The sequence below is a fragment of the Epinephelus fuscoguttatus genome, linkage group LG16 (genome assembly GCF_011397635.1).
Source record: "Epinephelus fuscoguttatus linkage group LG16, E.fuscoguttatus.final_Chr_v1".
Classification (NCBI taxonomy): domain Eukaryota; kingdom Metazoa; phylum Chordata; class Actinopteri; order Perciformes; family Serranidae; genus Epinephelus; species Epinephelus fuscoguttatus.
The window spans coordinates 19,528,281-19,550,769 of record NC_064767.1 but is presented as its reverse complement, the minus strand read 5'-3'; the positions used below and the strand labels follow the sequence as shown (position 1 = coordinate 19,550,769).

The window sequence follows — 22,489 nt, the reverse complement described above, 5'->3', positions numbered from 1 at the left end:
TTATTGGTCTGTATAAATTTGATTGTACCTCCTATTTTTACTGTTTAACCCTTTTTGTAATAAGAAAATAAAAGGTGTATAAGCTGGTTACATTTATCAGAAACATTTAACCAAAAAGACATGACCTGAAACAGCAAATATAGATGTGAACATGTTCAGTGCTTTATTTATTTTAGCCAAAAGCTTTACTTACAAAGCTAAATTTATTAAAACCCCACCCATCTTTACTGGCTACTATAAGGAAATTCAACTTTACACCAAGTCCCTTCAATAAACTCCTAATATGCAAAAGAACATCCTATATCTTTTAATGTTTGTTTACATTATTCTAATTATGCTATGATTAAGTTATGGTTAATTTAAAGTTTATTTTGCTTAATTTAATCTACTTTCTGCCTTTTTTGTTTTCTTTGTTGTCTTTTGTATCTGAAAGATAAGTATTTGAAATTTGCCTTGTTATGTTTGTACATTACCTGTTTGAATGGTTGAATAAAAATATCAAAAGATGTAAACATGGTACATTTCAAAACAGAAAAGTAGTCTAGGGTACTGAACACTAGGTGGCACTATTATCACACAAAGAAGTTCAGTCCAGGGACGTTCAGATAAATATAAAGCAAATATTAACTTTACATCTCAGAACTCTCTCATTAACAGCTCTGCTCATTAGACTTGTGGTCATGGCAGCAACAGAGAAACTAAAGTTCTTAATTTCCTAATTAGAATACATTATGTAACACACAAGTGCTGTGCAAAACAAAAAAGAAAGTCACGCTTCGATGATAATTTAACCAGAGACGCTTTATTAAAGCAGTTCAGAGTCTCACATGTGGCACATGTATCTACAGGCACCTGTACTTTGTTTATGACAGCACATCTCCAAGAGATCTTTGTTAAATAAGTGAAAATTCATTGGTCAAGACATGAGTACTTTTACTTTTTCTCTACAGTATCTAACCGCTATCTCTCCATCTACATGAAAACAGCCAGCCCCGACCCAACCATCCACATCCCATCCTGTCATCCCATTGGTTCCTATGGTAAGACCATCTTCAAGTATTCCTATGTGAGATGAGCCTTTTATTCTGCTCCGATCCAAACAGCTCCAGGGTTTACTTCCTCTCATAGTAGAACCATTTATCTACTGCAAATGGAAACATCACATTCAATCACATCAGATCAATCAGGTTCAGCAGAAATCCAATAATCTGGACATTATTTACAAGAATAGTTATGAAATGCTACCTGATGAGGGGATAGCTTCTTCTTTGCCACAAGGACATGTCTAAAAATAAAGGGAAACATCAGTTATGAAATAATTGAGGAGGACTGAGGCCTGGTGTTGAAACTTCAGACGTTAAGTTGCAAGAAGAGATGCACAAACTCATACTTACTTCACAGACACAAGCTTTAGCCTCGTCCGCTGAGCAGCAGAAAGGGCTGTCGCTGGCTGAGACGCACGTGTTTTTGCTGCATGGTGTGATAAGACAGTCATTTATGGTGTTCAAGCCATAAATTAATACGTTTACATGTGTTTAAAATGCAGCTATATTTTCTAAGCTGTGGTCAAAGCAGTTAGAACAGCATTTACCAGTTCAGTTCACCAGCATTGGCCTTTTGGGAAATGAGGGCTTTCCAGAAGTTGTGAGTGCTCTTGATGACTTCAATGGCAAAGTCCTGAAACACAAAAAAACTAAGTGTTCAAGTTAACTGCTAAATTAAAGATTAATCTCAAACCATTTGTCCCTGTAAAAAAGTATGGCTAAATAATGTGTTATCGTAGAGACCTTGTCTTTGAACTCGTCGTTAAAAGCAAACTTGTTCTCCGGTTTCCCATCTGGCACTTTGTACCTCCTGAACCAGTCAACCGTGGACTCCAGGTAACCAGGTTTCAGGCGCTGGACATCACTGATGTCTAAAGAGAGACAGGGACAACAAAACAAGTTCAGTCTGACTGATGCAGGGCTGCTCAGAAAAAAATCAGATAGAGGCAAAAAATGAGGTGCTTACTGTTAAAGTCTTTGGCTTCAGGGTCCTCTACATTGATTGCAATCACTTTCCAATCAGTCTCACCCTCATCGATCATGGCCAGGACCCCGAGCACCTTCACTTTGATTACGTCGCCACGGGAACACACCTAATGAGGATGCTTGCAGTTCATTTTCTGTTGTCATCAGCAGTATTATCCTTTTAAAGTGTACACAATGATGAAATCCATAATCACAGTGACTTAATAACCTAATGAAAGACGACACACATTCATAAAAGGCTGTTTTACCTTAGTGCCGATCTCGCAGACATCGATGGGGTCGTTGTCGCCGCAGCAGCCAGTGTCTCCATCTTTGTGTGCAGGATCTTCCCATGTCTGAAACAACACAGAGCAAAGCATGCCAGCTGAATCAAGTACTGAGCAGTTATACATTTTTAACACTGCAGGAGTGATCTTACACCATTGCACATTGTAGGGATCAGAAAAACAAAGGACTCACTTGAGGAATGGCTCCATAGTTCCATATGTAGCCCTTATGTGGGAAAACGTTGGCCACATATCGCAGCTTGTCCTTCTTCACATCTTGCTTTATCGGGTTCAAGAGGTCTTTTGTAGCGATCTGAAAATAAATTGGATTGCTGTTACTTTTAAATAAATGATGAATGCTAAAACGACAAAAAAAAAGTACATTCAATTCATGCTAAAGTGCACATGTGATGTCTCACTGCAACTGAAAAACTAAATATTTGAATAATTTGCACGACTAAATTCACATTAAATATTTACTTTATTTAAATTGAGACGAGCCTAGAAATGGTAAATGTAAATGTTTTATCTTGTTTGACTTTCAGGTGAAGGCTAACATGCTTTTTTTATTAGCTGAAGACACTATATAAGCCATGGGTTAATGGAAACATTAAACAATCTAACTATTAGGCAAGGAAACTCTTGTCTGTGTGTGCGTGTGTGAGAGTCCTTTGCATATTTTAAGAACCGTTCATCCGATCTACTTCACACTTGGCAGGGTACTGTTCGGGATCCAAGCACATGCAGTGTGAAAGTTCATACGCTTTGGACATGCGACACATTCAATAATAATAAACTTCGAGTAAATAAGTGAACAGTGATCTGTGCAGCATTGGGGGCGGGGCTTCAGTGCTCTGCGGAGAGTAAAGGATGCATTTCTGACTGAGAATAGCAGAGACTTTGGTGTGTTTTTATTTGCCATAGTAAATCATAACACTAATAACTTGTCCACTAATTAAATCTGTGCTTTACTTTTTAACTGCTGTGGTTATGCCAAAGCAAGCTAATATCCCTATTTGGAAATTAATACATCTATGAAGTGTATTTCACTCATATTTCTGACTGTGAGTAGCTGCTTTTCAGGGGTGGATTTGGTAATTCGGGGTTCCCAGGCAAATGTTGTCTTGCTTGACTTTTCACCCATTCTCTAACTGGGAATTTTGGTAATGGCAGTGGTAAAGGAAACACTCCAAACTTGAAGGCGTTGGTGGCTTAGTGGATAGAGCAGGCGCCCCATGTACAAGGCTGTTGCAGCAGCGGCCCAGGTTCGAGTCCAGCCTGTGGCCCTTTGCTGTATGTCATCCCCTCCCTCTCTCCCCCTTTCACACTTGGCTGTCCTATCCATTAAAGGCAAAATGCCCAAAAACATATCTTTAAAAAAAAAAGAAAGAAAGAAACGGCTGATAGTTAAACTATTAATAAAGCAGAGGAAAAGTCTTGCATTCAAAATTGTACCTAAAGTGACAAGTGAAAGAGAGGCATTATCAACACTTTCTTTTTGCGCTTTCACTTTCTATTTAAGCTTAACGCTGATGCAACTCTTTTAAAATCTTGCTTGATTTTTATGATTGATAGTTTTACAACTCTATGATTATATGAATCAGTTAATCCATGTTTTAAACTGTTTTAAATGTCCTTTTATATTGAATTGCCCTGTCTGTTTTATGCCTATTTTCCTGTCAAGCACTCTTATACTGCCTTTATTGTAAAGCACTTTGTGCTTCATTTTCTGTATGAAACGTGCCATATAAATAAAGTTTATTATGATTATTATCATAACACAATATACTTAAATTTACTTAACAGCAGGTCAAAGTGGAGCTTTCAGTTCTTCTTATAATGCTGGATGGTTTAATGAATAACAACAAATCATATCTCAATAGTTATATTTTGTGATTAAAATCTGAATCCAAAATATAACCAGTAACATGTTTTTAGATGCTTTGGGGGCCATTTGTGCATTATTTTCAGTATGATGAGTTAGAATAGCGACAACATAATACAAGATGTTTCATATCTAAACATCATAATAAATCTAGAGCTGTTTGGGGCCCAGGTGTATTTCTCAGGAACTAATGAAGCACAGTGTTGAGTGTGCAGTTGTCTGTGTGAGTGACTCTTGACAAAGCTGAGTGCAGCAATACTTCAGGCTGAACAATCAGCCCGTTCCAAACAGGCACTGCGCTAGCCTGTTAAATACACTGCGGTCAAACTGAGGCCCAGGCAGCTAAAATGTGATCCAAAAGTTGATGGTGGAGGAACATCTGAGACTCCTACCTCCATCTTTGCATTTGTCCATCTTGGTACTTCAACAACCATGTGGAAGATGTTCTGTAGGAGACATGAATCCAATCAATAATAATGAAGATGACACAATTTGAAAACCCACAATGAATATACTGAATAATGTGCTACACTCTGGCTTTAACTTACACTGCTTTGGTCAAAACGTTTCCACCAATAGGATGAATTGTTTCAGAAAGATAAGATAAATAATCTACTGCAATCACAGGAGATATTGACACAGCACTGGGAGAATCAAGAGTAAAGGCCGTTGCCTTCGCAGATAGACTATGACCTTGCTATTCTGGAGAGCATTATTCAAACCAGTCCAGTGTCTGTAATGGACACATTGTAGTTAACTCAACTACGCATTCATGGAAATGCTGCAGGTGACATTTAAAAAGGTACACAAATTACATGTGTATTTACTGGGGTAAAGGTGACAGAGCCTGTCTTACCTGACTCTCATCAGCATACATTGGTATGTCATGGAATGGTGAGATGTACTTCCCCTCATCATTTTCTGCAAAACAGTCACATTAAACACTGTGTGAACATGGGAGACACACACAAGCTGCTCTGATGTGTCTCACATCAACAACTGAGAGTCCCTCGCTGGCTGAATCACGTCATGGAGTCGAGTGTATTACCAAGAGAGTACATAGGTTTCCATGACTGCTCACTTTCACTTCAGGGTAAAGCCGTGTCAGTGATTTGCTTGGTGAAGAGATTGCAGCTGCATGGCCTCTGCCCATTAATGGATAACAAATCTAGGATAGTGCAGCTAACAGAACAGGCAGTGCCAGTTTGGCTGTCTGAAACTAACATTAACTTGCATCTTGTTGGGCAATGCTAACAGTTAATGTTACTTAACCAATCCTGGCTGAGCACTCATGACCATGCCGCAATGATCATGAGACCTTAAGTCTTGCATTTAGACCAGGGGTGTCCAACATACAGTCCGGGGGCCCAAACCGGCTTGCCAAAGGGTCCAATCTGGCCCTCTGGATGACTTTGCACACCTGATATTGATGCACATGTGACGGCTGAGAGGTTTCAGGAGCAATTTGAACAGTAGATACTGCCTTAGAGGCCTGACCAGAATACAGTCCTGCCGTCAATCCTGCTGACAACGCCCAAATACGTTGTAGCATAAACACGACTCAAAATAAGAGAAGCTCAGACGTGGTGTGTTGCACATTTGAGGGCCATTTGAGCACAAGAAAAAAAGCCAAAGACTTGGTGCACCATGACAATTTATAGTGTAGACACTGCAGGTATTTTAAGTGTTATTTCCTGTTATTCAGACACCTCACTCAAAGAACAATTGAATCTCACAATTTAGCCAGAACTCCACCTTAACTTAACTGTAGACGTAAGTCACGTGGGCCCTTTGTCTAAAGTCACGTCAGGATAACATCAACAGTTTACAATGACTACTTTCTATGGTCATATTTAAAGATATTAAACATTAATCCGTATCAGACTTCTGTCTTAAAACAGTGTTAGTGGAATCCTGCTGCTGAGGCACTGACAAAACTTCAGATTGTAAATGGTTTGTGAGGCAGAGGATGACTTGAACCTGCTTTTTCAACAGCTTTCACTTTCTTCTTTGTTTAGTAAATAGATAAATGTTTTCAGAATGACAGTAAATTTTGAAGGGGTTCATATTTACAGGTTATTATGCAGTGGTTTCAGTGTTCCAGCCCACTTGAGATCAAACTGGACTGTGTGTGGCCACTGAACTAAAATGAGTTTGACACTCCTGATATAGACAGATCTGAAACTTAACTTGGGTTTGTCTTTAAAAATTATGACTGCAAGCTGAGAGAGCAGCAAGACATTATAAATAAAATTGGTAAAAGAGGATTATCAAAAATCTGTGTGCAGCTGCAGTGGGCTTTTCAAGTGTGGTTTCATCAGCAGGTTCATTAACGCATTACCGTTATAGTTACAGAGGGCGTTGTCCCACAAACACAACCTTTTATGATTTTATATTTGATGACGTGTTCAAGCACATTGCTTTCCCGAAAATCACCAACTTCCTTCTGCAAAGTTAGGGCAATAATACCGGTGTACAGTCGACGTTATATCAGAAACCACACCATCTCACTCCACGTTAACACGTAAAACCGGCACAACTGGTCTGCGCAACTTTACGTGGCTCAAACCGAGCGATTGGGGCTTTTTAAACACGCGGGGATTTGCTTTTAACATCCAGTATAACGAGAATATAATGTCAACACTGTAGATAGCATGACACAAGCCAGCGACAATAAATGAATAAGTGACACGTGGGAGGTTGCGGCAAGCCTGTGGAGCTTGTGAAAAGACCTCAAACTAGCTAACAATGACCAAACTCTATTATTTCTACTCAGTCTCTACTTACTGAAGAAGATGCGGTAGCTCAGGGAGTTCGGGTTTCCCCTCTCTTCCACTGTGAAGTTCATGTTTGAGTGCAGGTTTGTGTTGCTGGCTGGCGCTGGGATGGAGGATGGCGGCGGAAGGAAACGTCTGCCCTAGGTGGTCGGTGGTGGTGTAGACAGAGAGGGCACAGCGCATGCGCACTTCGCCTATGGTGCCTTTATAGGTTATAGGAAATATGGAAGCTGGCTGATGAAACTACAGAAAATATGCAAAAAAATGAGAGGAAATTTGCATTTTCATAAAAATAGAACTGGAGACGAAGCCTAGGGATGAACAGCAACACCAGAGTACTACTATGACACATGATTATATGCACACATTCATATATACATATTCTTTTTTTCGTATGTGCATAAGTGAAAGGTGTAGGCCTATAGTGCTGAGTTTATAGTTGTGTCTAAATTTAGTACTTTATATTTTTCTAATTCTAAAATATATGGTTTTGTATTTTATCTTTATTCTATACGTATTTTATCGCCATTTAACTTGCTTTCCTATCTGTGCTATTTGAGCTGCTGTAACATGTGAATTTCCCCAGCTTGGGATAAATAAAATTTTGTCTTATTTTATCTTATCTTATCTTATCTTATCTTATCTTATCTTATGATGTCATCTGACTTTGTCTTAATCAAAGTATTAACTAAATGGTTATTTTTTTTTGTTTTTTGTTTTTTTAATTCAAGTATCATCACCTTACAAACATTTAAGGCTAGTGATATTACAACTGAAGATGGTGAATCAGCTTCTATAAAGAAAAATCCATACAATAAAACAAAACAAAAATAAATAAATAACAATGTGAGGGTCTCATTCTAGAAGGGTAAGTAAGTCTATTAAAGAAAATACTTTCTGGGCCTTTTTGTTTGTCATGTAGTACAGGGAAGTATTTACTAAATGTTGTTACTTTGGGGTACCAAAAGCTAACAGATACAAAGTGTTAAATATCCTCCTGAGACTTGGGTTTACTGGACCTTGCACTTCACTCTGCTTAACTTAGACTTGTTGTCCTCGTTCGTGGACACTTCTTTGTGCCATCTAGTATTAATAAGACCACCATACACAAATCTATGTAAAAACAAGATGGCAGCCATCTCTGCAAAGTCGGTCTGCAGCTGATCCTGACACAAAATAAGACAAGGCACAAAACCTGATCAGATTTAATAGCTGAAACTTATTTATTTATAATTAATAATGTTTGTAGTTTGATATACCATATAAATTTGACCAATTCTAGCAACAGTAGCAAGCTAAGAAACTTCATTAGAAAGTACTTATTTGAAGACACCGGGAATTTATCATTGGCTCATTTAAGGAAATTGGGACTTTATTATCGTTGATAATGTTTAGTTCTTTAAACCTCTCCAGTCCTACTGATGCTAAATAGCTAGGAGAAATTGAAAATGCTTACCAAACAAAAGTTTGGGTCTCAGAGGACATATATTTTGACATTTGATGAGTGAAAGGATCAGTTGGTGCCTCTCCCTGGTTGTCAATTTCTTTCCCTCATTACAACATCACACAGTCCTGTCTTTAAATAAAATGTTGTATAAAACCACAAATACCTAAAAACGCATTCCCAAAATCCAACCAGTGCAATAATATGAAGGAATCTCAAGCAGTGATCTTTATAGACTGGGCTGTGTTGTATATTTCAACACTAAAGCTTTACGTTATTACAACATATATGCTCTGATACTGATTAATAACTGATGATTAATTGTTTTACATTTCAGATCAGAAAAAGAATAATTTCACAGTGGTTATTACCTATTATTGATTATGCTGATATTGTCTATCAAAACACATCTGACACTCATCTTAGACCCTTAATGTAGTATTCTCTATGTAGGTCTGTTTTTGAGGTGTCCATATAGAGCTCACTGCCTCATGTATGAATTACTGAGCCTAAATCTAGAAGGCAATTTCACTGGGTTCAATTCATTTTCAAATGTGTTCATTTCCTGCCCCTTGTATCTGAAACAGTTTTTGACTCTATGTAATTCCTCATATCCACAGACACCTGCAGTATCTCTTTTTCTTTGTCCCCAGAATTTTCAAGGAAGTTGGACAAAGGTCATTTCACTACAAAGCTCCATCTGACTGGAATAATCTTCCACTTTTCTTGAGTTCTGTTGCCTCTTTGTGCTCTGAAGCAGCAGACTTCTTTATATTCACATCGCAAAACAATATTTGTAGTGATTGTGTGTTATGCAATGTAGTTTTGTCTGTATGTTTTTGTTTTGTATTTGTGTCTAGAGCACCCCCTTGAAAATGAGATGTAACACCTCAAGAGACTATTCTTTAAATAAATTCAAATACTACCTGTTTTATTTTAACTATTAGTTACATCATTATAAGCAGCTGCTGCGCCTATGATCTCACATGACTAAGTCATGGCATGTGCATCTGCATCAGATCAAAGACACTTATAATTATAGGGTGCAGAAAAGTCTCAGTGCATGCCAGGAATCATAGAAATAGAATCTGTTGCTATTCTTGTCAGGAACATCAGTAATGAATGACAAACAAGAGGCAGAACGATCCTCGTTTTCCAAACCTTTATACATAAATGACACGATTATCTGCAAATGTACCAAGGAAGGGTTCAGAGAAATGTGTCTAAAACAGTCTTGATCTAGTCCAAGTCTGTGACAAATCCAGAAATCAGGGATATGTACTCATAGTATTTGAAGTAAAAAATACTTCTTACAGAAAAGCCCCATGTGTTATACTATTATATATTGTATCATTAGACTAATATTCCTCATGCATTAGGTTATGGAGTTCCTTTTTACTTTTTTGTATCAGACTGTCACTGATGTTTAGTTTCATTATGGACCGATCAGCTGATTATTTTCTCCATGAATCAACTGATTGTTTGGTTTGTAAAGATTCTGAAAATAGTGAGAAATTTCACCACAATTACCCAGAGCCTAAAGTAACACCTTCACAGTGCTTGTTTTGTCCAGCCAACAGTATATGTAGAAAGTTTGATTTACCTGTAGATGTCACACTTGATCTTTTTGACAAGCTGGTTACACCTGTTATGTTGTATGCATGTAAAATGCAGGGGTTGGAAAGAAATACTACATCTTAAATTCCTAAAATATACCCTAAAAGTTAAAATGACAACCTGCAGTAATATGGTCTACGGGGAGTTAGGTAAATATCCACTCTATTGCAGTTAAAAGAGAATTATAAGCTACTGGAGGAGGCTGATAGAGAGTAAAAAAACTAAACTCAGCTGAATAATGTACAACTATTTGCTTAGCCTGCATAATACGGGTGTATATGTGTCACCATGGGTCTTGCAGATCAAGCAGATACTGGATGAATGTGGCTTGTCTCACTTCTGGCTAAAGAGTAACAACATCAGCTGGTTGAAACTAGCTGTTGAACAGAGGCTAAAGGATCAGTTCATGCAAAAGTGGCAAAGTGAGCTCAGAGGCACGACAACATGTGATATATATGTTGACATTAAACAAGAGTTTAAACTGGAGAAGTATCTGTTGCATGAAAACCAAAAGTACAGACAGGCTATTTGTAATTTTAGAGTAAACAACAGAATTACTAAAGTTACTGGAAGATACAAAGGGCTGGATAGAAACCATAGGATCTGCAGCTGTAATGATGATAATCATGTGGGAGATGAGTATCTTATTCTATTTGAGTGTCAGAATGTAACTCTTAATAACTTACAGAGAAAGGTATTAGCCAAAGTATCATTTAAAATACTCATCTATGTTTTAATTAATTTTGTTATTACAATCAGATAAGCCAAAAGTTATTTGTAAACTAGATGTTTTTTTTGAAGAATGTCCTTCCTTTGTTTTAGTAACATTTGTTGGACTGTAGCCACACCGTGTGCCATTGTTCTGTTATTACCTTCTGTATGTAATGTTTGTACTCCAGCATGTGATATGGTCTTGAGTGAAATAAACAAAAAAAATTAATTAAATGGAACAAAATTATTGAAAACATATTTATCTATTTATTCATTTATTTAGCTTAATAATTTGTCAGAAAAGAAGCAAACCCTCATAATTTGGAGGCTGGACCCATGAAATGTTTGTCATCTTTGTATTTAAAATTATTCAAAGCTTTCCAAATATAAAATAAAAAGAGGTGACATTGAAGATGCTTTAGAAGTGTAAGGCTTAGAAAAGGGATGCAAACTAAACTAATGTGAGGATATTGTGCTACAATATGTGTGCTTAATGATATATTTTGTATTATACTGTATGTGGGGTTTTTTTTTTGTTAATTTGTTTGTTTGTTTTTTTGTTTTTTTGTGTTGTTGTTTTTTTAAAGGAGTGTGATATTATTTTAATTTTTTTTATATATATGATGCCATATGTTCTAAATATGGGTGTCTTATATTTGTGTAACTTGTTTAATGTTTAAAATCAATAAACATATTTACAAAAAAAATACTTACATGATTACCAAAACAGTTGCCAATTCATTTTCTATGAGTCAGCTAACTTGTTTATACTTAATACTTATGTTAATTTATAACATAACTCCATATTTTATAATTTCTTTCTGAGTTTGGTGTAAAATCTTAATTTGTTAAGTAACTCAAGATTTCTTATAATGGTAGTAACGTAAAAAGTAAATTTCTCCCTCTGAAATGTGGTGGAGTAGAAGTAGAAAGAGGCATTAAAAATGATGTAAAGTCCAATTTAATGCCTCATATTTGAAGGCCTACTTACAGTGAGTAAAGTAGGCTTCTTGGTTACTCCACCACTGTTTATCATGGGAACTTAAAATAATATAAATAAACTATAGGTGGAAATTTCAATGATTTATGCTTATTTGATTTTTCAAATAGCAAATGAGGTCTCTTGTCATATGTTTGCATGTGTAAATATTTTCATTAGGCTCAAGTATACAGTGGCAGAACTTGTGCCAGCTAAAATGATCAAAGGATGAAAATATAAATATAATAGTTTCATTAAAAAAAGAAAATCTCTAAAAAAAATATGATAAAATAATATCATGAATATATCATAAAATAAAATTCTAAACTAAAATCAGATTATATATATAAATAAAATAATGAAATAAAATAAAAATTAAAAAAGAAATGTTTCTTGTAGTCTGGTAACTGTGGGCTGGCACCATCTGCTGCTGCTCCGCACCGCTGACCTCACTTCCGCCCGCAGCCTGTCGTGCTTCCTGCCTTTGCTGAGGGAGGGGACGGTGCTGACGGCTGGGAGGACGAAAGGAGAGACAAGAAAGCTTTAGGGAAGATATAAGAGAGTGGGGAACGGCCCGGGTTTCCACCGTCCGTCGGGATATTAACACCCCAGTTTTCTGTAGCTGCTGGATTTGTCACCCAATCGGCGCTAAAAATGTCGTCCAGTCGTCAGCATAGCGAGAGCTGGGCCATCCCGACCAGGACGGTGTTGATCAACGACACAACGCAGCTACCTCATGACTATTGTACCACCCCTGGAGGCACTTTATTCTCGACCACTCCCGGAGGTAAAGGGACATCCCGCATACTTTACCTTTTTACTAACAAAATGGCGCATAATTGTCTTTCTGTGGTGTTTGCACTCTCACCAAACCTTTCTCTGTACATGTCACTGTGGCCTATAGGCTGCCTTGTCATACTGATCAAAACAAAAACAAAGATAAGCCCCGCCCCCTTGGCTCTCTAGCGGCTTTATGATTGGCTGGTTTGCAGCGCAGAGATTCTGATGCATACATTGTTATCTATCGCATTTATTATAATACAGTTAAAGATGGTGAGGATGTGTTGTTTGCACCCATTGTGATTAAAAACAGCTTAAATCAAATACTGTGCATCAGCTGTGTAAAGCCAGACTGCAATAATGGGATTCATTTAGTGCATTTCAGATAAGGAAGTAACATACAGTTAATCTTTGATACTGTAGGCCAGTGGTTTTCAGACTGTTCCAAGACACACCAAAGGGCAAGCCAAAATCTCCAGGTACACCTGTATTTATATCTATGTACAATATCTTCTTTTGGATCTTTCTTATCACAACATCAGGTAATAAAATAAGACAGGTAGCTTTCGTGATGCTGTCTTGGTTGTCTTTGCTGGTGTTTTGTAGTAATTTGCTCCTTATAATATAGCAATACATTGTCCCGTTTACCACTTTATACATTTAAATGTTATCATCCCTTACCCTGGCTGCCAATCAGGGCTTTTAACCATCACATGCTTAGAAATCCTACACGCAAATGGTGCCAAATATGTTCCCCTTGAAGGTTTTTTTTTTAAATAGAGTTTGACAATTTATTGGGAAATAGGTGCACACAATATGCTAACACAGTCAGTTTAAAATTCAGTCATATCATTCATATCACTGTATGACTGGGATATGATATCCCAGAACCGTGCTACTGACTTGCTTTATATGTGAACAGACACTGCACAGAGTCTTTTGTTGGTGGTTTTTGTCAAGGCTATTCAAGAGAAGGCTGAGACACGGGGTCAAACATGGGGGGAATGCACATGCGCAGTAAAATCTGGTCTGCACTTCCTCAAAGGCTCAGTAGATGGTGTGAGACCGCGGAATAAGGGGGATGTGCATGCATGTCATTTTCACAGCTTATTACTGGACTGTCACTGGTGGCCTGCGTTGTGGGTGAGAATGACAGAGATGCAATTCCGACAACTACAGGCAGCCGCCGTCCAAAAGTCCAAGCAGACCGCACCAAGCGCAGTCCTTGATCGCCTGAGCAGATCCTGCGCTTTTTATCTAGCGCCCCTGCAGTCACCCTCCAGCATTGCAGCTCAACTTACACTGCGCATGTGCAATCCCCCCATGTTTGATCCCGTGTCTCAGCCTTCTCTTGAATAGCCTTGGTTTTTGTTCACTTCACTTCCTTTTCATTTGTCACATCTGTACAGTAGCCACACAGGACCAAAATAGAGATTTGCAGTGGTCAAAATAGACAGGAACAAAGTAATCTCACATATTTAACAACCTATTCAATATTACACTAAAATATATTTCTCTCTGTATTAAAGCAAATCATACCATCTAACGATAAAACAAACTTATCACTGATTAATGGAGCTTACAGAGTTTTTCTTTGAACACGGGCATATTTTTAAGGTAGCAATCTAAATTAATCACAAGGGCCTGTTTTCTGCCTGACATATTGTCGGAGGGCCCACTCTCTCTGTGGGCCCCCTTCCCCCATGTGTCCCAGTGCAACCGCCCTGCCTGTACTGTCTTTATTTGCACCTCTGTTATTCAGTGTAGAATTATATAAAATGGAGAAATGCAGCTTGAACAACGCCTTACTTACTTATAAAATTAACTGCACCATATAACTGCTGGAATTGAGCCAGTGTCATAATTATTAGTTCCCCCTGTGCTTCTCTGTCATGACAAGTGTCTGCTGTGAGAAAGATCAATGGATCTAGTTACTGTGGGAACTAAAGCCTCTGTATGTTTGATGCCAGCAAGCCTGTCAAGATCAAGGTGAACAAGATTTACTCAGAGAGCAAACAACATGCACAGTGCAAAGCAGCCTGATTTTTTTTTTTTAACCGAAAACAAAAACTTGTCAGTCAGTTCCAAACTGTGACAAAGTCTAGCTTGCTCTCCCTGTCAGTGACGTTGGAAAACCTTTTGTATTTTGTGTGTATAAAAACTTTGGCAGTTTGGGCAGTGTTAAGTGTCTTTTGCAGAATGCCCTGTGCCACACTGGACCAAGAGTTGGTTTTGCTTGTTCAGAAACAGTGAGGCAGCCAGCTGGCAACAAATCTGTGTATCATGGTGAATCTTGGTGTATATTTGATCATAGTTTGGTCTGAGTTTGAGAGAGACGGGCAGCTCTCTCTTGATCCAGTTCTATACTCTTTATTAGGGATGCCTGATAATATCGGCACGTCATCGTATCGGCCGCAATTGGCCTTAAAATTAGATATTCGAATCGGCCATCATGCTTTTCCTTATTTTCCACAATGAATGAATATTACATACATTGAAAAGCATTGTATTTCATGTCACCATCTGCTGGTGGGCTGTCAGGATAAGAGTATTCATATATAATATAATGTTAAGTCCACCACAGAAGAGACTTGATGATCGCTAAAATTAGGTGGAGAAAAAAGTGGATATATCAATATTGGTGTCAGTTATGGGCCAAATAAATTGTTATTTATCGGCATAACAGATATCGGCAAAAAAAATTCAACACCGTGGATCCCTACGTCCATCTTCATGGCCATGGTGGTCCTTGCACCCTGATGAAGCCCTTAGGGTTGAAATCGGTTGGTGTTTTAATGTAAGAAGCCATGTTTTTTTAACAGGCTAGCTTTATTCTTGTGCATTTGATCCTGCTCCACACGAGTGCCTGAAGTTCATACTTTCTTCCCATGTGTTGACCCTTTACTTCAAGAGCACCTGTGTTTTTTCTGGAGTCCTTGACCACACTGCTACCTCGTTCTCCAGCCACTAAAATTAGGTTTGGAAAAAAGTAGACATATCAGTATCGGTTATCGGCTAAATAAATTGCTATATTTCGGCATATCGGATATCTGCAAAAAATTCAATATCATCCATCCCTACTCTTTATGTCAATGGTTGCCGTAGGTGTACAAAAATGAGGATGTACAATCTGTCGTTCGAGCAACAGCCCCAGGGCTAGCGAACATCTGCCAGATGACACAAAACAGCAGCTATATTTTCACTGGCAAATGAGCAGGGAAATGTGGAGATCTGGGCGCTGGCAAGATAAACAGAAGTTAATCATAATTCATTCACACATACTGCCCACGTTGGTATCATACAGAGTTGGTTGAAAATCTGCAAAGTATCTTGTTAACGGGCATGATGAAAAGTTTGGTAACCAATGTTGTTTATCTTTCACATTTCTTTTTTTTTTGTTTTTCATTGTCAAAGCCCTCCCCCAGCCTCAGAACATAATGAAACTGACAGGGATATGAGTGTTTAACTAAAGACTGCTTGTTGTAAGAGAAGTAGATGATTTGAGACTGAGTGGCTTCAATTTGGGCCTCCTGGATGAAGGCCAGCCTTTTGACTCACAACACATTTAATAGCACCCACATCACATGCATCCTTGGATAGAGCAGGAGTGACTAAAACTTGATGCCTGTCCTGTTGCAGGAACCCGGATCATCTATGACCGTAAGTTCCTACTGGAAAAGCGTAACTCTCCCATTGCCCAGACTCCCCCAGCCCACCTGCCTGTCATCCCTGGAGTGACCAGCCAAAATGTCCTGAGAGAGAACAAGAAGAACGAAGCCAACAACCACATCAACAACCATGATGGCAAGCCCAAAACCGGTAAGAGCGAAACAGGAAGTGTGTTGTTGTTCCAGTCACCCGAACTGCTCTTCTCAAACATGTGACAAACACACCCTCTGTTGTTGTTGTGTAATTATTCCACTTTATGAGCACCATGATAATTAAACAACCCAGTCTGTTCCAGACATGTCCCAACACCTTTCTGTCTCTGCGTTCTAGGTGATGATGCTCAGTTTGAGATGGACATCTAACAGACTGGAATGACACCAGCAAAAGCAAATGACCTGGCATCACCCGTGCCAGTGGCTTGGCTTGTAGAAACCAATGTTGTGAGCCCTCATGGCAGCCATCTTCTTTAGCTCTCTGTCTCGCTGCTGGATGTAATGTGTGTAAACCATGGGGATTCAGTGTATCATACATACCGGTACAGTGTGGCCAATTCTGGAAACTGGGTTTATTTTGTAAAGATTTCCATGGTTACCAGTAGCTGTACAAACCACACAAACAAGGGAGCACACCTGAATATTATCCACCCAGACACATCGTCCAATTAGCAGATCGCAGTGCTCATCTTACAGCTTCCTGTGAGTTCAGATCTTTAACAGAGCACACAGTAAAACTGACAATATTCCAAGTTAATTGGGGGAGGAAGTGGTCGTTCTTTAGTACTGGCCTTAGAATCAGGCAAACGCTTTGATATTCATCACACTCTCTGGTTTGAAAACCCTTGTAAGCATGTTATTTAAGTGATTTTTTTCTCTTTTTTTTATTTTGGTTTTTGGAACTACTTGAAAAGCTCCACAATCTGTTATCGGTTGTTTGGTCTGTTTAGTTTCCCGTGATGGTATGCAAAGGGACACAGTGTTTTTATTTTGCGATTGGGTAAAGATTTCATGCCATTCCAAGACTTTGATTTCCAGTACCAACACAAGTCTGTGTGAGTTTCCAATTTTCAGGGGAGAACATTTTTTTAAAATGGACTTTAGGCCGTGATTAAATTGTTCCGTAACAATAAAATGATCCCAACAGTGGAGAACATGCTTTCTTTTAGAACTAGAAGACCTCCGCCGAACGCAAATGTGCTTATCGCAATGTTAACGAAAGCAGAAAATAAATTGCTCCGTGATTCGGATCCATTCCAAAATGTAATGGGTTCGTCCATTGCCCATGGTACACACTTCCACCAAGTTTCATGACCGACAGGCCAGTAGTCTTTGTATTCCTGCTAACAGACAAACAAACCGTAAGCATAACCTCCTTGGCGGAGGTAATAAAAGTTCAGCACATTGATATCAATATCAATATGGAATCATCACTATTGTGACCTTTCTGTGAATCTTACTACACATTTCTCTGCTCCTGAGAAAAGTCGACACACTTTCCTCAAGATTTGATGTCACTTTGACCAAACTGGTTTGTCTTGTCGGCGCGATTTTTGCTTTCGTAATTTGATAGATCTTTAAAAAGCAGGTAAAACCCTTCAACATCTGTTGGGTAATTTTTGAATATTAAATTAATGCGGAAATATTCCAGTGGTCATCTTTGGGTCATGAGCAAGATTTTTAGAAAAACTTGAAACTACCCAGATGTTTTATATGCATTTTATTTTATAAAACACTTTCTCAGTATTGAGGGTATTCGTTTGGGTATCAGTGCTGTCGAGCCTTTGGATTTGTTACCAGAAGACCTTGTTTGCATCAGGCTAGATGGATGCTGTTCCCTTAATCTACAGATCTGTCCCCAGTGTCCTTAATCCATTACCTTATTCTCTTCATGTGTCATGTCTGTCCATGCCTTACTTTACATCAGATGCAGTAAAACTAGAACTAGGTTCTTAGTCATCAATTTGTACTTTCCAACAGATGTTTATTTTTTCACTGTAACATTGAACAGGTGACATTGTACTTGGCAATTGAGCAAAACAGAAAATTTATATGGTTTTAGATTTATTTTTCCTCCTTTAAGCAGCTGTGAAGTTTTGAAGTGTGATGGCACACATGGCATTTTGGGATTCTGAAGTTCAGATGTGGTGATGTGGTTAAAGAAAAAGCCACATGCTCATTATTTTTTTACACCACACTCATAGTCCTGTCTGCTAATTGTGCTCTGTCCAAGTAGCAGCTCCTAACTTGGCAAATGAATCACCATGAAGCTCCCATTTTTACATTCAAGTTTCATTCACACCACAAGTTTGTTTCTCTGTATGACTGGAACCACTGAATGGCTGAAATGATGTCTGTCAAACATTTTTTTTCCTTTTTTGGCTTTGTAATTAATTCTGGCCATGTTTGGTGACAAATACATAGAAGGGGTTGCTTGAACCCGATTTGCATTGCACATTTTTAGCGATAAAACTCTTTATATTACGGCATCATAAATTCAGATTGCGGAATAATTTCAAATCAGTTTGGTTTGACAATGAGGGCTTAACATTGTGTGTTGAAAGAGATTTGAAACAAACTTACTGTAACTTTCTGTTATGATTTTAAGTAACTTTATTTTAAATGAAACTCCAATGCCAGTGGACACTGTTGCTGCAAGATCAATAAAGTTCCGTAACAAAGAAAACAAGAGGTTGTGTTTATCATTGTCTCTGTTGGAGGAATGGAATCATTTAACATATCTTACAGAGGACTGATATTCTCGCTGAGTTTCATTGAGGAGCAAGAGAATCTCTTCTGAATGGTTTTACCACAATGTTTGTCAGTATGTTGTCACAGTAACTCTGATTCATGCTGTGCAGCAGAGTGGAGCCCTCTCTCCACATCTGAAATGTCACATCACAAGTGCTCATTAACAAACTAAAAATAAAATCTCTGCAAACATTTTCTGTTATTGCACCCACTCATTTTCCCGTTCACAGAATTCTATGTTTTTACACAACTAGCCATTGATATATCTCTCACAGATGATTGAATAAAGGCAATATATAGTAATTATGTTCGGCATTTAACCGGGTATATGTGACCTCATAATGACATGACATATGTCTTCTTCATGCATACATCCATACCTGGATTCCCAGCTGGGCAAAGAAGACAACTGCCGTGGGGCCCCAGACTCCAAGGGGTCTCAAAATGTTGTACAATCACTGTATGTCAGCTGGTTTTTGAAATTTGATTATAATATAATTTTGTACAATTAAAACACAAAAAAGGCAAGAAAAATAAATAATTAAATACAGTGCAGAGGGCTTATTTGAAGCCGCCACCTAATAACATTTTCATTAAGTTATTAAGAACTCACATTGATGAATTGCAGATTTTAAGAGAATTTACATCACTGAAACACAAAATCAAATGGGCTGGAGGGGCCAATATTTAACTTCTTTTATGATTTAAAACTAACTTAATTAACTTAATTAATACTTTCTTTACATATAGTGTGTGAACATAGTGCATATTTCTAAATAAACATTTGTTGAATCTAATTTACATGGGGCCAGGTTGTATTAACTGACATACACGGCGTACAAAAAGTGGCAGGTGGGGGCTGGAGGTTGGAGTCACTAGGAGCCCAACATCAAAATTAGGCCCTGGGCCCCTACAACAGGTGGACCTGGACATGCATACATCCAAAACACAAATATTTTGTACATTTTCATAACTAAATTATGAATTGCCTCCTGTTATCTCTAATTACATTGATAATACTGAGGCTGTTGACATCTCACTGCCTCATCCTCTGAAGTGAATGGAACTGGCAGTTGTTGCATCACTGACACCTAGTGGACTAAAGAGGAACTGCAGCTGGTTTTACCTGAGACTACCCACAGTATACCTCATATTTTCCACAGCAGGCCCTCCTATACTGGAAACTGATTTATAACACAGCTCAATAATACATGCATCTTGTTTAAAAGAAAATAATTATGTTATCATGATTGGGTGGAGAGAGGTATTTGGTCAATCTTCAAGGATTCAAGTGGGAATTTTCGTTTTCAGCGTGAGGTGTGCAAAGAAACAATATTCAGTCGTGTGGTTTCCAAAAATATATGCACTTAATGAGTGTGATTTCTGAAACACCAGAGATGTCTTTCAATCTTTTAATGCTTTGCACAAAGGGTCAGACAATCATACAGAGTGGCAGGCAGTCTGCAGAGTATTGACAAAAGGTATCCTCGCTTGGACTCCTTTATAGACAAGTTAGGGAGGAAACTGATAAGAAGGTACATGAGGCTGCAAGGACGCCAACTGGCTAGGACCGGTTCTGTGGTTAACAAGTCGACTTAGCCTTGAGCAAAGGCTAAGTCGAGAACAAAATATCAGAACAGAATGAAACAAACTGTCCTGTAAATCCTGTATGGTGTTTGATTGTGTAAGAATTTTTAAATTATATGGGAGACAGTCATTGAAGAGTTCAGTCAGTGAGCAACTTACAAAAGGCATTCAAGCAAAGTTCATACAAGGGATGGGTTATACAGTTACATATTAATTTTCCATTACAGTGATTATCAAGGCAATCCCAAAAGTAATGGTTGATATAATGATAGGCATGTTACCATATGAGGTGTTACTACCACAGTTACCCTCACTTTATATAAACCAACTTGACTTTGAGGAGGAAAAATCACAAATAAAATTCTCTTCCCTTTACCATTAAAAGGGAAAAATCTATTAAAATATTATTCTAAAGAAATTAGAATTAGGACCAGATACCTCACCCTCCCTATGTCACCAAAAGCTAAAGAAACTAAAATTATAGGCCTCAGTGATATTCATCCTTGCAATGTGTTTCAAAGACAAAGATTCAATATTGATAAAACAGCTGTGTGTTTTGTGATACTGAGATTGAAACTTTAGAACATTGTTTGCATGTTATTATATAAGATGTTTTTGGGGCAATGTTTCAAAATTGGATACCAGAAAGGTTTTCCAATTTAGAATATAATGATATCAATTTTGAGTGTTAATGGGGGATAAATAAAGGGAAATGGGGTTCAATAGCTCAGTTATTATGGCTAAACAATGTGTTTACTGATGCAGATTTATTAATGCCAGACCACTTTCCTTGTCTTTATGTCTGAGACACTGTCTTCGTTTAAGTATCTCCTGAAAACGTACCTCTATAGGGAGGTATATCCTCATTTTGTCTGAGCTGTCTCTCTATTTTATCACTATCTTGTTGATTTTATTTCCTATTTATTATCTTGATTTTTTGGCCTTCTTTATTTTATCTTTTGCTTTGGTGACATTTTATAACATTTTAGTTTGTTTCATTCTCCTTGTGTTTTAAATGTGTTTACTTTTATTGTACAGCACTTTGTAACAGTGTTTCATAAGGTGCTATTTAAATAAAGTAAATATGAATGAGTTCATAATTTTCAAGAAATATCTGAAATGTATAAAAACCAAACAAGCTTTGCATATTTACAAAAAAATGAAAATAAATATTATTTTCTGATTTGATCTCTGACCTTTTACTTTTATTCTATTTTATTTTATTGTTATTTTATTCATTTTCCACTTGAGTTCTTCGCTCAGTCTATAATTTGTATTGTTTGTACTCCATTACCAACTAAATGTTGTCTTTCTTTTTATGCTTCACACTGCTGCAACTGTTTTAAAATGTATCTCACTTGATTTTACGATTTGTGGATTTGAAATTCTAAGGTTTTATGATGTCATGATTTTAGGAGTTTGTATGGGTGGTAGACTCTGGGGCAGCATTTGGGCCATACCCGACACAGACAATACCTGCAGTGAGGTTAACTCTTGAGAAGATATGCTGGGATAATCTGAAAGACTCTTATTAAGTAATTCAATATCTGTTGATGAGTCTACGCCCATTGGGAATTATAGACTCTGATTGTTAATGATGTCAGAAGGCCTAAAAGGTGACACAATAGAAAATACTTCATAAGATTTCAATTAATAGGATCTGAAATCACCACCACTCTAAAATGAAAATTGTTGAATCAGTTAATCCATGTTTTAAACTGTTTATAAATGTCCTTCTGTCTTGAATTTCCTTGTTTGTCTGTTTTATGTCCATTATGTCCATTTTCATATGAATGCATTTCTTGTATTAAAGGTGCTTTATGAATAGGGTTTATTATAGTTATTATAATTACTATTATCATTAGTCGTAGTGGTAGTAGTAGTATTGTTATTATTACGGCAATGGCCAGATTTCTTCTCTGAAAAAAGGTTTATTAAAAACAAATAAACAAAAAAACTTTACATTTACACACCCAAACGGTCCAGCTTGTGTTTTTGCT

General features: G+C 37.7%; 2 protein-coding genes across 2 annotated transcripts; one reads left to right on the top strand and one right to left on the bottom strand.

Moving 5' to 3' along the window:
• Positions 1 to 780: 780 nt before the first annotated feature.
• Positions 781 to 7,141, bottom strand: ppa1b (inorganic pyrophosphatase 1b). Its single transcript, XM_049599825.1, is given in 12 exon segments — positions 781 to 1,144; positions 1,246 to 1,285; positions 1,395 to 1,470; positions 1,592 to 1,677; positions 1,788 to 1,915; positions 2,011 to 2,137; positions 2,279 to 2,365; positions 2,490 to 2,609; positions 4,574 to 4,627; positions 5,038 to 5,102; positions 6,969 to 7,053; positions 7,055 to 7,141. Coding segments are annotated over 12 exon segments (987 nt in total). The 3' UTR covers positions 781 to 1,112.
• Positions 7,142 to 12,175: 5,034 nt separating this feature from the next.
• Positions 12,176 to 17,286, top strand: eif4ebp2 (eukaryotic translation initiation factor 4E binding protein 2). Its single transcript, XM_049599839.1, has 3 exons — positions 12,176 to 12,496; positions 16,129 to 16,308; positions 16,489 to 17,286. Exons 1-3 carry the CDS (start codon positions 12,364 to 12,366, stop codon positions 16,518 to 16,520), a joined length of 345 nt encoding a protein of 114 aa, XP_049455796.1. The 5' UTR covers positions 12,176 to 12,363; the 3' UTR covers positions 16,521 to 17,286.
• The last annotated feature ends 5,203 nt before the right edge of the window (positions 17,287 to 22,489 follow it).

Excerpts from the sequence above, each read along its gene's own strand:
- eif4ebp2 (XM_049599839.1), top strand. The coding sequence starts at position 12,364 with ATGTCGTCCAGTCGTCAGCATAGCGAGAGCTGGGCCATCCCGACCAGG. Across the intron at positions 12,497-16,128 it reads ATTCTCGACCACTCCCGGAG|GAACCCGGATCATCTATGAC; the intron begins GTAAAGGGACAT and ends GTCCTGTTGCAG. Across the intron at positions 16,309-16,488 it reads TGATGGCAAGCCCAAAACCG|GTGATGATGCTCAGTTTGAG; the intron begins GTAAGAGCGAAA and ends TCTGCGTTCTAG.